General features: G+C 41.5%; 1 protein-coding gene across 1 annotated transcript in view; it reads right to left on the minus strand.

Annotated features, from left to right (window-relative positions):
- Positions 1-14,861, minus strand: part of fand (Pre-mRNA-splicing factor SYF1 fand) — a 65,601-nt gene that overhangs the window by 45,027 nt on the left and 5,713 nt on the right. Inside the window, exons 6-12 of the mRNA XM_084587823.1 lie at positions 14,444-14,608; positions 13,507-13,566; positions 11,484-11,568; positions 8,956-9,028; positions 8,796-8,874; positions 8,536-8,655; positions 1,538-1,638 (exon numbers count right to left, since the gene is read on the minus strand). Of these exons, the coding sequence (XP_084443949.1) occupies positions 1,538-1,638; positions 8,536-8,655; positions 8,796-8,874; positions 8,956-9,028; positions 11,484-11,568; positions 13,507-13,566; positions 14,444-14,608 (683 nt within the window). The remainder of the gene's footprint in view (positions 1-1,537; positions 1,639-8,535; positions 8,656-8,795; positions 8,875-8,955; positions 9,029-11,483; positions 11,569-13,506; positions 13,567-14,443; positions 14,609-14,861) is intronic.

The raw sequence follows: 14,861 nt of genomic DNA on the forward strand, positions 1-14,861 counted from the left end.
ACCTGAAAAACCGCGTCTTGCATCTTGGCGCGCTTAGAGAGTGGCAACCGTACGCGGCAGATGTGGTTGGCATCGCTTTGCCAAGCCTGTGACGGCCACCGTGCCGCCCGGTGCCGCCAGCCCCCGTGCACTGGCGACGCCGAGAAACGCCGTCGACGCCGCTCAATGTGTTTCCATCGGTCGCCGCTACGACTTCGCGCATGCGCAGAAAACTCGCGCAAAAGGCGGATTCAGGTCCGCTTCAGTATGCTTCAAGCATAGGCACAAAATCTGAGCAAAAAAATTTACACAAACACTTAGCCTCTACAAAAATCAAACAAACTCTTGCAAAATATGTGCCCACAAGTGGACAGGCTCAAATGGCTGTACTTGAAATCAACACTCTTAGCCTAAATAAATATGTTGACCACACAAGATGTACAGTAGAACCACATTAATTTGGATGCCATAAAATATTCTAATTAGCTAGGTTTTCAAACAACCTGAAATGAAAATAAAACTAAAAAAGGAAAGTGTGTTTTTCAACTGCTTGCAGCACTTTTGCAGTCATTAACATTGCACTTAATAGAGCTGTGGTCAATGATAAGCAATGAATTCCTACTACAGTGGAAGCTTATACTATACACTTGCCGTGGTTGATGCACCACTGCCGGTACCTCTAAGCTTGGCCACGCTGCTTTTAACGTCTGCAGAACATGCTGGGCATCTCTCTCAATGCAGCTAAATTACCAGCAAAGTTTCTTGCCATTTACTGGTGCTTTTCTACTCCAATGTCCTTGGCACAGCCAAGGGTGGCAACCAAGGTAGGTTAAATCAAGTTAGTGGAGTGGCACACATATAAGCTGCATCCACAGAAAGGCAACTATCGGAAGAAAAGAAGCGACAGGAAGAGTGCACACACCAGGTCCACCCAATCAATCAGATGTAGCGTAATGTATCGCACCACGGCACATGGCACACGCAAAATAGAAATTATGCTCTGAGTGCATTGAATGCTGCTGAATGGAGGTCAGGCACACATGAACTGCAGAAGGTCACGTAGTCTGACAACACGTCACCATGCCACACGCTAAGTCGCAGTGATGCCACCTGTTTGTGCAATGGTGTATGAATTCAGTATTGAGGGGTGCGTTTTAGAGCTGTACAAATCAATGCATGCTCATGTGCCTATTACACGTGACATGATGCTGGGTTACCAGTCAAACAAGCGTGCTGCCATTTTTTGCAGCAAATGTGGCCATTCCCGCATAGCGCCTAAGGTCTTTTAAGGTCCCCGAATTGAATGGGCTGGTGCCAGCTTCTGGCTTGAAATCCCAATAAAATTTGAACTACAAAGTTAAAGGCTGCCAAAGTCCTAGAAATCGTCTGGAATTTTCAATTATTGAAGTTTTACAGTAAATAAACGTCAAACACAAACAGTGCATAGGCATATACACTGAAAGGATGACTATGTCAGCCTTAAAGCACTTAACGGATTTCATGAGAAACAAAAGTAAGCCATGTTTAAAGAAATACTGTTGCAGGAAAGATCACTTACTCATGCCGCAGTTCCATCTCTGCCCACTCACACCATACGTGAGCAAGGTCTTCCACTTTTGTGAAAGGCACCTGTGTCGCTTTTTCAAAGATGATCCGAGCCTTCAAAGAGATACAAAGGGCTGACTTGGAAACAAATTACCATTAAATGAAAACAACTGGCACTAAGCAATTTCCTCTACGAACCATTCATTGTTCGAGAAATATAATAGTGACAACTCCTCAATCCTGCAATCTGACCTTAATACTGTAGTTGGTGTAACACATGGCTAATGAAGCTAAACATTGACAAGCAGCTAATACTCCAACTCCCTATTACTTAAATGACAACCAATTAGAATTAGTCAATTCCTACAAATAAGTTGGGGTTCACATAAAACAACTAACCTATCAAGGTTATTTCCTATTAAGAGCATAACAAGCAATACTAACCACATGTTAATCTACCTACACAGTAACTTTTCCAAGGCCCCATGCTCACTGAAACTACTGCTTTACAAGACACTAATAAGGTCAAAATTAAAATACCCTACATTGGCTTGGGATCCCTCTTATGAAAAGTTAGTTAATTCACTTGAGCCAATCCAATATAATTCTGTTCATTTTATTTTATCAAACTACAAACGAACAGCTAGCATAACTAACATGAAATCTGAATTTGACATTCCTATCATTGCATAAGACAATTTTCCTTGTGATCCTTTTCCCCAAACTTTATCATCACCATACACTCCACAATTAGCTTATCCCTTACCCTCAGTACATACCGAGCCACATAGATCATCATCACAAAGTCAGCATCAAATCATCAAGAACAGAAGTCATTTGTACTCTGTACATCACATGAGTGGAACCACCTTCCCGCAGAAGCTGTGAATAATAACGGTAACTAAATTTTTTGCTCTGCTTAAGCTAACAATGTATAATCATTTTTTACACTCATTTTGAGAAACTTTTTTGGTTTCTTCATTTATAACATGTTTCTTCCTTGTTCACAGCTCCCCCTCTGAAATGGCTTTAGGCCTGAAGAGTAAAATACATGAAATGGAAAGGGAAACAGGGCAAAAATAGGTGATTCCAGCACCTATTCAAGCAACTGTCAGGTTAACTCATAATGAACATGAGGATAATGAGGCATTTGTTTAGTACACCTAGCAGTTTGCAGTAAGTGGACAAGGTATGTCTATCGGTGTCATGTAAGGTGGACTTTCACAGTGTGCTCCTTTAGGTGATATAATCAAGTCATCATTGACCCTGGTAAGTTTTGCACTGGATGGCAGATTTTGGTGCCACTGTACATTTCTGTCGTCCCTAGAAAACAACACGATCAGCTGATACAGAGATCAACAAGCAGGTAGGCTTTCTGACACATGTGTGCAGCCTCAATTTTTCATTCAAAAATTATTTGCTGCCAAACCATTTACAGTCATGCAACCGAGAATTGCTTTTAATTGTGGTCCAAATCTCAGCTAGTCGTAAAAGTTTTCAACCCAAATTTGGTCATTTTTTTGTGTCGACACGATTTCAAGTTTGTCAAGACAACATCATTCCTTAGTCATGACCAGCGATCACCTTGAGGAGAAACATACTGAAGCCATGTGTGGGTAGGGAGGCAAACACGTGCATGGAAACGCTTTACATCATCTTGGCTTCACTTTAATCCTTTCGCTGTCGGGCATTTCTGGCCGTGACACACCCCCAGTGTCTGCTTGGTTTCAGGGACAAGCATAGTGATTTATATTTTATTATGATTGCTATACAAATAACATATTTAACAAAACCTGCACATTTCCGTGTTCTGTAGGTGTTGTTAATTAACATTATCATCATCATTATTACCCTGATTATAAATGAGATAAATCAGGATAATATAAGAAAAAACTGCTCGATACTTCTTAAGAGTCCGAATCTAAGCTCAGCTCGTATTTAAAATCAAAAGAGCCATCACTCCAGTCCGCAGCCGAAGGTCTCGCACGATCAGCCATCCAAAAGTAACCGCGCACATGAAGAGCGCGCTTTTGGTGGCCCGGATAACGGAGAGAAATGGCACGTTGTGAAATGAAGATGACAGAGGGTGATGAAAAGAAGCTAAAACAACCTCCTTTGCTGCTGCTAGCCACAAGCAAGGGCACGGCAAGAGAGAGCGAAAGCAGTGATCGAGTCATGCGTCGACCTATTGGAGAGGCAACGGCGCGAGCCCCTGAACATGACGCTTCGTAGCCATGGACTCCTTCCATGTTCATAGCAGACACGCCAAAATAATAAAATAAAAACCTGGAAACCTGCGGCAGATACCAGAACAATGCTTGAGCCCGTACCCACATGCACGCACTGCTAAACGCGCACGCCGCATGATCGCTTAGTGCTATAGAGTAGCGCGCACGGAACGACCGCGCCCCCAGCAAAGAAGAGGGCGGGGGTGGGCACGGTCACTGTGTACTCTTCAGTATATACATATCAACACAACGCAGGGCGAAAATACGAACTTGTAGAAAGATATTACAAATGGCGCAGCCTGTCCAAGCGTGCTAGCTTAGCGAGGGCACGAAGTTCTGAACGCACGATAGAGAATGTACTGGTACGTCGGTGGCACTATGGGGGAGAAAGCGCAAAAACGTACCGGTACGTTCATGAAGGTGAAAGGGTTAAATAGCATGATCCGAATTTTAGGCCCAATAAACACCAGAGACACTAGAAAGACTCAACCAGATGTTATGCAAATGAAGGCGAGTCTGCATGCTTTGCAGACATGGTACAAAACTTTGTCACAACACTGTCAAAGCTATCTGACCACACAAGTCACAACAACTTCTAAGATGCAAGCATGTGGTATGGATAGATACCTGTGCCAAATAGTCCTATTGCAGCTAATATGCTTCAGAAAAAAAAAATAATTCTGATGATAAGAACAAGGCATATCACTACAATATCTCTACAGAATGTCTTGTCTTAACCTTGCATCATGTGTTCGACTTTACATAATATGTGACAGCTTTGTTCCTAGATTTCTGACAGCTAACCTAGCTACATCTTTTTGGTGATAACAAATTTTTATGGTGCAATGGCAGCTTTGGCCAAAGAGTGCCATGACACAAGATGTTTCAGTCTATTCAAGGTGGGGACAGATACAAACCACTAGGCCACTGCTGCAGTTCTGAGCTACACCTTCTTCCTGCCTTCCTGCTCACTCACTAATGTTGCTGCTTCCAGGTATAAACACAGCCATGAGAAACTGTACCACATTAAGGGAAAAAAAAAACAAAACACTGCAATGACAACCTAATGTCACTTGATAGCAAATTCACTGTTTTAATAGGCACTGAAAAAATAAAAAAATCTAACAAACTGCACAAATCAAGGTTGATGCAAATGTTCCATCATTTTATGGCACATTGAAAAAAAAATTTTCAAAACCCACAAAAATTTTGAAATAATTCAATTTTTACTCTCTTCTTAATGCTCATGCATGCATGAGAGCATCTGAGCACTGCTCTAGTACAGAAAAAATAGACTAAACTTCTGAAAAAAAAAAATAAGACTACCAAATGGCATCATGGATGTTTTGAGCCGCAATGCATATATGGTGCCTTATGTACTAAATAAGCCAGCAAGAATACTTTTACTATTAGTAATAGCCACAAAAATACTGCTTTTCAAGCCATCAGCAGAAGGACAGATTAAATCATATCTGCTCTTATCAGTGATGCTACTGGTAAAATGCACTTTGGAGCACTTCTTAAAGCACCCAAATTTCCAACTTGAAGCAGTAGGAGCAGAGAAAGCTAACTTAGAAGCATTCTGGAGCACTAAAACTTTATTCTCAAGCAGTTTGGAGCAACAAGGCATTATTTTACAAGCATTCTGAAGCATATATTTTCAGAAACTATCCAAAGCAATGCTAGAAAAGCATGACTGTAAAATAAAGGTGTGCCACATCATTAACCCTTTTGCTGTCACAAACGTACCAGTATGTTTTCGCGCTTCCCCCACACAGTGTCACCGACATAGCGGTACGTTCTCTATCATGCGTTCAAAACTTCGTGCCTGAGCGCGAAGCTGGCGCACTTGGACTGGCTGCGCCATCTGTCAAATCTTTGTACAAGTTCGTATTTTCGCCCCACGCTGCGTTGGTACATACATATTGAAGAGTATGGAGCGACCATGCCCATCCCCGCCATCCCTTCTTTGCTGGAAGGTGCAGTCACTCCACGCGCTCTACTCTATCGCGCTAAGCGATCACACGACGCGAGCGTGCGATTACGGGTTCGAGGGTTGTTCTGACATCTGCCGCAGGTTTGTAGGTTTTTATTTTTATTCTGTTGGCTAACTGCTATGAAGCGTCAAGTTCAGGGGCGCGCGCCATTGCCTCTCCAATAATTATACACATGAGTCGACTGCTGCTTTTGCTCTCTCTCGCCGTGCCCTTGCTTACAGATAGCAGCAACAAAAGAGGTTGTTTTAGATTCTTTTCATCTTGATTTCACAACATTCCATTTCTCTCCATTGTGCGGGCCACCAAAAGTGCGCCCTCTGTGCGCACGGTTACTTTCGGATGGAAGACTGCGCGGAACCTTTCACTGCAGACTGGAGCGATGGCTCTTCTGATAATGAATACGAGCCAAGCTTGTATTCATACTCTCAAGAAGTATCGAGCAGTGTTTTTTCTTATATTGTCCTCATTTAACTAATTTATAATAAGGCTGATGATGATGGTGTTAATTAACAACACCTGCAGAACACTGAAATATGCATATTCTGTTGATTATGTTGTTTGTATAGCAATCATAATCAAAATAAATCACTATGCTCGTTCCCTGATACCAAGCCGACACTGGAGGTGCGTCACGACCAGAAACGCCCGACAGCGAAAGCATTAAATTCATTATTGCCACGAAGTTGCACCTGACAAGCCTTTACTTCTGAGTTTCATGCTGCAAACAGAAAAGAAGACACCCTTGAAAAATTTTTTATGTAAGGTTTACTAAGTGCAGATATTTTAAATACACTCACAAGCATAGAAGCTCAAATGTGTTGTTTAGCCTTCTACTTTTTTCAGTGAAGCAGCAACAAGTTTATTAAATGTCCCCAACTTTAAAACCTGTTGAATTTTTCTCTTATGTCAGCCAGTTATGGCCGGTGCTCATGCATATTCATGCTGGCCTCACACTGAAGTAATTGAACAGATTCAGCCGCCAGTATGAAGGTGGCTCAATGTGTTTAATTACTTCAGACTGGCCTGAGCCAGTCCCAGTCTTGATCAGTCCCTGAAGTATCATCCTCAACAGTTCTGACCAGGAGTGCGCAAAAAGTCTGCGTGAACAGTGCACGATGTGTAGTGCTTCATTTTATTTAAACAAATGGCAGAGCACCGTGGTTTCCATGTTGCACAACTGAAACGAATGAAGAAGTGCAAAAGCAGCAACTTCGTGCACTTGTTCCTATTTCTCAAGAACATGGGCCTAGTTTAAATAAGGTTCACATGACAGTTTAAATGCACAATGCGGACGATGCAGCACTGTACACCCCTTCGGAGCGAGCCACCTGCGCATGCACAGCTTGTGGGAGCAGTCTCATGGTAGTGAATCAATCAGTGCTAAATCTTGACTAATAAGCAGTCAATACATCTTGTTCCTTCGTAGTCTCCCCTGCTCTTCTAACGGAGAAATATGCATTCTATTTCATAGCAACCCAACCGAATCATCCCACGTTAGAGCATGTTTATCAGTATCACTAGTTATTGCCTGAACTGCACACCCTGACGACGTGCTTTTTTCTTACTTAGATGAAATCCTATGTAGCTGAAAAGTCTGCCAGGAATCCAACTCCATAGCTCTTAGGCTAAAGTAAATGGGCAAACTGTGCCTCGCAGCCATTTTTCGCTAATGGCCAAACTGTGAGAATGTCAGAGTTGAGTCTTAAGAGAGTGTCATTTGTTCAGTCACAAATTTTGCAGCATACTGTGGAACAATGTCTCAGCCTTGCCGCCATACCTGCACACAGCGTAAGCACAAGCCCCTCGCACAAGCTTTGACTCATAAGCGTTCAGCAAAGACAATATTCAGGTAGAAGTAATGTTCCCTACATGAAGAAATCACACAACCAAATTAAATACAACTTTCGATTGTTTGGCGCACATTAGGCATAACTGACCGGCCAGTCGGCATCACACTGACGAAAGGTAGACTTTAAAGATAGAACAAGCCTGGAAAGCGTCAGTCAGCTTTATCTCTATCTGTGCACACACTAGTAGTTTTATTTTCTAAGTGAGAGTGAAGTGGGCAGCGGCTGCAAAATGCATGCTAAAACTTCGGCAGACTGAAGGTGGCTTGTGCATATGGCATAAAAGCACACCACAGAAGTCCGCATTGCAACATTCATTTTTCTTAGTTCAGTTACTGCAGACTACAAAAAATTAAGAATGGATGCCGTGCAACAATCCTTCTTGTGATAGATGGCCTTCAATAAACCTTCAAACTTTGAAACTTCAGCGATAACTGAGGTTGTGTGTGCCCTGATAGCCAACGTATTTCACAACAGCTGAGAGCAGTTTGGCACAGTTTTCCCAATCTTTATTAGGATGGCACATCTAGCTTGATGTAGTTTGGCACATTAAGCGCAAGGGTGGCACTCGTAAACAGTTTTGAAAAATATTTTCAAGCTGATATATGTGCAATTCAAGAGTTACTAACATTTGGCTTAGTTGATGCTTAAACATAATTTCGAAACAAATAATGCTTATTGTTTCTACCAATAATTACAACACAATTTTTACACAATTAATACCAGTACTTGCAATCTTATTTCAATCACAGCCCTATTAAATAGTTTTAAAAAGTATATTTAGACTGCTAAAAATTAATACTTTCTTGGGCCTGTCAGAAATATTACCTGGTCGCATAAATTTTTTAACTTGCCACTCCATTCTAACAGCATCATTACACAGGTGCTTGACAAAGCTCCTGGTTTTTAAAACAAACAGGATATATTTGAATGACTTACATCTTCAATTTGGTCATTTTCTTCATAAAACTTGGCAAAAGACACCCACAATACATGTAGTTTTCCAGTGGCCAGCTTGGGGTCAATGGTTTGTACAGCTTCTGTGAAAGTATTGATTATCTGGGGACGAAAACAGAAAAAAAAATATTTTTTGAGAGACATCACGGGAAATAATACAAACTAAGAGTTGATTCTGTATTGAAGACTGATATGACAGCTGCCACTTTTCAGCACATGCAAAAATTAACATTTTTTTTCACCTCTCTAGGTTTTCCTTCAAAGAGCTTCACTCTTTTCAGCCACTCATGAACATTGTGGGGGTTTTGCCGCAGCAAGACACTGTAAGGTAAGCATAGCTAAAAATAAGTCAGGGAAGAAAGGTGCACTGGAAGGCACTTTGGATGGTTAGACACAACAAACCTGTTTAGCAGGAGTGGCCGTCGATCCATAAGGTCCTCAAAGCGTGCCAACCGCAGCTCAAGCTCAAGGTCACCTGAGAAAATGATGCAAGAAGTTAAGCTCATGCAGCATGTATATACAAGCCCACAGATCTTATGCAAAAAAAGCCATCCAACCAAACTGAAAAGGTTTGCTTTCTAAGCAAAGAAGACTTCAATTCAGCATTGCAAAGATAGAGCGACCACAATATCATAAAGTTTTCAAAAAGCTGATGTTACTCAGTCTATTGTAAAATCTCATCATTTCAAAGTCAGTAAGGCCATCCAATAATTGGGAAAAGAAAATAAAGAGACACAGGTAAAAATATCACTATCATTGTTTGTGACCAGAAAATATTGCCATGTAAAGCTCTACTCGTCAACTCCATACCTCTTCATAAAAAAAAAAAAGTGAAACAAATGGAAAAAAGCAGGAGTTGCCCCGCTTCAGCTAGCTGCTGCAGTTTGAAAACAGCCCTGTATTTGAATTGCATAGCGATGCACGCCTCAGGGGATAATTAGCAGTTGTTCTCACATTTGCTACAATTGGTACAAGGAAGCAACCATCAGTACAAACAAGCTAGGTAAACGGCAAGCATTTAGAACCAATTACTATTATTTTTTTATTATGCATGGAGCCCCGCAGTGCACATGCACCGGCATGGGGCACAGCCTACCTACTGCTAGTCCAAAACTACCCTAGCCCCTGCAAAATAAATAGGTGGGCTCTGCATGTCACTACCCCCAATTCCAGATGGTCGCCTTTCTGAAAAGTAAGCAAGGAGGAAAAATGGCTGTGTTCCGGAACATGCACTGCCTCAAGCTGCTAGAGGTGGGAAATATTTTGATGTAAGCATCTCCATAAGGCAGTGCTTTGACCAAGGCTAGGCCAGAAAGGAGTAAAGAGCGCGTGCCTCCAGTCCGGCTACGCTCTGACCAAGCACTGAGAGCATGCTACTTTAAAGCCAATATCCATGGCTGCACTGCAGTGAAGCAAGTCTCTTCCTCTGAAGGCACATGCTTTGGCTGTCCACAAGCCGTAAAACAGATTGGTTTATTGCTGAGAGTACTGGAGATAGGGGTCAATGCATATCAAGCATCAGCATTAAATCATCACGTCTCTAAGCGCTGTCTTACGACTCTAAAGGGCCACTGCTTCATCAGTTTGGGATGAAATCAGGATTGGGCCGTCTCCATGTGGCACCCGAAATCTTCGAATTACTGGGCTGATGCAGGCTGCCACTTCGAATTATCTGGTCAAGTTTAGAGGCCCACAGAAATTCTTCAAATTATTTTGGATTTCGAATGAACCAAATTTGACTCATTGAAGTTTTACTACACATGGGGTCAAAGTACCCACTTTTCTGTTCAGACCACTTCCAATGTGAGAAACATAAGAGAAAGCCTCCTCAAAGGCAATGTGAATGCGCTACTACATGATGCCTCGAAGAGCAAAAAGCAAGGTCAGTTATATCCAGACCATCCTTGAAAACAATTTACTAGAAAGCATTTGTATAAATATGAACTCAGCGTCGTTTTTTAAAGGGACAGTCTGACATTTTCAACAATTATTTTCTTGCTTCATTAGAAAGCTCCATACCCAAATTAACAAATATGCAGCTTTGGAGCTGAGAAACATGGCAGAACCATTTAGAGCTTAATTTTTCCATATGGTAATCTCGTTTTCTAAGGGGTAGTTTCCATCTGCAAACACTGATGCTGTGGGCGAGATGTAGAGTTAGTATAGTAACTCTATGAAGCTCTATGAACACAATGACTGCCGCACCACCTAAGTCATGTGCAGGACTTGTCATTAACTAAGATACACAGATTTTGTTGAAGCTACAACTGAGAGAACAAAAATGGTTTGAAATAGAATGAAATGAATAATTAAACTAAATAAACCCAATGAAATCTACCGCAGATACTAACAATCGCTTTTGCTTATAGAAGAACAGCAGCGCTGCTGATGGCAGCACCACTACAAGTATGACAGCATCTTCGGCTGTGTGGTTTTCTGTTTCGAACGCATTTTCAAAGCGAATCAAGGAAGATTAAGAATAAAAGCAGCAGTATTTTACAGAAAAAGAAAAAGTATGCAGCCTTAAGTTGATACTAACACAAATACCTGTCTGTATAACGCTGTGACATGGTCTTAAAATGTAGTATATTCAATTCAGGCACTCCAAAGAAATGGCATTAATAGCAACAAAAGGACAAGGTATGCCACCATAATCTGCTAAAACCTGACTTTCTTGATCATTTTAAAATATGCATTCCTGGTTAAACCGCTACTTCTTCTCTCAATGCTGCCACCAAGTGGTAAAATCTATCAGAATATGCCAATATTTTTACACTTGCCTCCAGCAGTAGACTGTCACTTTAATGCACCTTGAATAAAGTAGATGCTTGAATTAACAGAAAACCACTGTACATCCTTCCAAAAGCACCCATGGTGAAAATGATTCAGTCATGCCTTTCTATCATATGGGTAAATAAACTTGCACTTACTTTCTTGACTGGGCTTCATTTTGTTAGTTTCTTCCATTTTAGCACAGAGAACACTTTCTTCAAACTGGGCATATGCATCAAATACCTGAAAAATTCCCCAAACAGTCGTCATATATTACTATATAAAACTGTTCATTTTATATTGTACACTACCAACTAGCATTTAAACCCATGAAAACAAAATGTACCTTTACTCTGAAAGAAACATAACATCACCCTTGAGCTAAGGAAGTATATATGCAAGTACGTTTTCCAACGCTGCTCTTTTTATTCATGGTCAGGTGTGAGTAATGACGCTTACTTTCGCTAATAAGCAAAATATGCAGCAACAAATGCCTCCTGAAGAAAACAGGTGCATAGACCATTTTGTCGCAAGAGCCACACACATGCTGCTAATTTACAAACCAATAAATATTAAAGAGCACTGCAGAATCTGCATTAGAGTAATGCGAAAGCATGGATGCTGCTGTTGGTTGCTTCTGGTTGTTTCTAGTTGCTTAACTCATTTCCTGTTTACCCATTTTAGTCATTGATATTTTCAAATTGTGCACCAATCCCTTCCTATGCCCTTTTTCGGCTCTACTTCCGGTTGCGACGTCAAATCCTCTACGTCACATTAATTCACTTCTTGTTTACCCATTTTAGTCTTCGGTACTTTCAAATTGCGCGCCAATCCCTTCCTATGCCCTTTTTTGGCTCTACTTCCAGTTGCGTGGCGTCACATCAACTACCCAGCACCCCTTTCTCTCTTTCCACTTTCACTTCCTCCCTTCCCTTAAGGCGCGGCTCACGTGTCCACAGAACATGTGTGACAAATACTGCACCTTTCCTTTCCTGTGAATATTCTAATTAATTATCTAATTAACTTATTGGCCTAATTATTTTTTCGGACACAACATTATGTCACTTTCTATCGATTGACACCACTCATTAACCTCTACCACTTATCAATTACTCACAACTGCTGCGGACATAATTTTGCGGACACGTTCTGCAGGCAGAAATCTGTGAACATACGAAGTAATGCTTTCGCATTAAAAAACCTAACAAACGTTTGTGCTAAGTGTACTGCTCCTGACGCACATGGCTAAACTCCTAACTCCCTTCAGCCAAGGTAGTCTTGATCTCGAGGGAGATGTGTACCGTGTCACATGCCAGTCATTTAGGAACAAAAGGTTAAGGAAGTTGCTCGTGTAAGAAGTTCAGTCATCTCCCTTGAGCAGGCAAAAGGACTACTCGCAACCCTAGTGATCTGAGTTAAATAAATGCTGACTGACATGCATTTCACTTAGCAATTTGTTTTATGCGCACTTAGATAGTAAACAGCATCTAATCAGCTTCTGTGAAAAGCCAGTTGTTAGCCATGTGACACAGCAACAATACCTTTGAGGAGGAACTTCATTATGCTCCTTTATGAAAAGGAATTTCGAGGAAGTTGCAAGTTACCCATGTGACGCAGGTAGAAAAATACAATCTTATAAAAACACACAGCGCAACAAACGTAGGACAAGCGAGTAGACAGGACAAGCGAGTAGACAGGAACAGCGCTGTTCCCGTCTACTCACTTGTCCTACGTTTTTTGCGCTGTGTGTTTTTAAAAAATGATGCACCAACTAGCTTAACTCTCAGTTTTATAAAAATACAAACAATGTAAAAGTAACAGGTGGCACTCTGGCTTACGATTTAAGACCATTTGCCTAGTGCTTGAGCCATCATTCACAGAACTAAAGACATTATGCCATTCACTGTTAAACATCCAAGACATAATACTTTTGTTAACCATAAGATATCGGTGATAGCGGCTTGGCATTTTTATGACATGATTTTAAAACAGATATGAAATGCTCTACTTCAAACATGGATCTGTGAGACAAGTTTTCAAAAAATTATTATGAAATTGAGACCACGACTACCTAAAGCTACAACCTTTCCTACATGGTAAGGTATGGCACAGACATTAGAGATAACAGCCCTGAGAGTGTTTTCAGGCTTCAAAACAGTAGATCGAAACAAACATATTTACCTGAGTGAAGTCTCTAACTGTAAGGACTGTCTGGATTGCTTCTTCATAAATGTCTCTTGCCTATACAAAAAGGAATAGGTGCAACCATCGTGTTCAGAAAATGCTAGAACAACACCTTTACAGCATTGGCCTTAAGAACCACCTAAGCATAAAGTAAAACACAGCATAAAGGGTGCGCAGCTGGAAGAGAATCAATTTTAAACCCTGTAAATCAGTACACTAACAGTCATTAACTTTCAATAAAAGGGAACTGCATCTATGTGAAATGCTCAGGACTTTCCTAAACATAGTCTTCAATGTTGTAATGGTACAAGCACAGCAGCTTAACTTTCACTACAGGCTTAAGTGATGGGAGCAGTGCAAAAATGGGAACCAGAAAAAGGACAACAAAAACACACCGTTGTCATCTGCAACTCGTCTCATGCCTACACTTGCCCTTTTGTTGCAGCAAACTCAACTTAGGTTTGGTTCATGGCGTTTAACGTCCCAAACTGACTCAGGCTATGAAGGACGCCATTGAAGAGGGCTCCGAAAATTTTGACCATCTGGCACCTTGCTTTTCGCCTCCATCGAAAAGTTGCCGCCGAGGCCGGGAATTGATCCCGCGTCCTAGGGAACAGTAGTCGAGCGCCGTAACCACTGCGCCACCCCGGCGGGGCAAGTATAATTGTGAACGGTACTTTGTAGTAAGACCTGATCAAAGGAAATGGGTGCATTTCCCATGTGATTCAACATGTGTAGCTACATGAACAATGTGAATGTCAAAATCCTGTGCTTCTGCATTCTTACTTGTGTTCCAGGTCACTCGAGTCTTCCTCAAAAGGGGTTTGCAATATGTACAAAATACCCCCTTCCACATCTTCCTCTAAATGAGTTTACAACTAAAAACACTTCGCAGTAAAACAGTAACACAGAGCTTTGTGCAGCTACAACATACCCTCTCAAACAGTCCGGCACGGATGTAGTAATCAGCCAGAGAATTCCACAGCTGTCCAATCTGGTCTGTGTAACGGCGAAGTCCACCTCGAATAATGGCATCTACTTTGAGCGAGTGCACCTTGTCTGGGTTCTTGGAAATCAAATCACAAAGCTCATTCCACAACTGAAAAAGAAATTATTTAACAGATGTTTACGGAAGCCACACTATGTTATGCATTCAATAATGTCACCGTGATGATGAGAATAGGAAAATATACTGCGGGTGATTGCAAGCAGTAGCAGAAGAGGAAGTAGAAGAATAAAAAACGAAGATGAAGGAAGCGTGCCCAAGGTGCTGGATTCTTCTTTTCTCGGGGCTTGGCCGCACTGAGTCAGCCCTGAGAACGAGCAGCCAAGACCACAACGGCACCTTCTTT

This window comes from Amblyomma maculatum, chromosome 1 (genome assembly GCF_055883805.1).
Source record: "Amblyomma maculatum isolate TAMU_Amacu chromosome 1, ASM5588380v1, whole genome shotgun sequence".
In the NCBI taxonomy this organism is placed as follows: Eukaryota; Metazoa; Arthropoda; class Arachnida; order Ixodida; family Ixodidae; genus Amblyomma; species Amblyomma maculatum.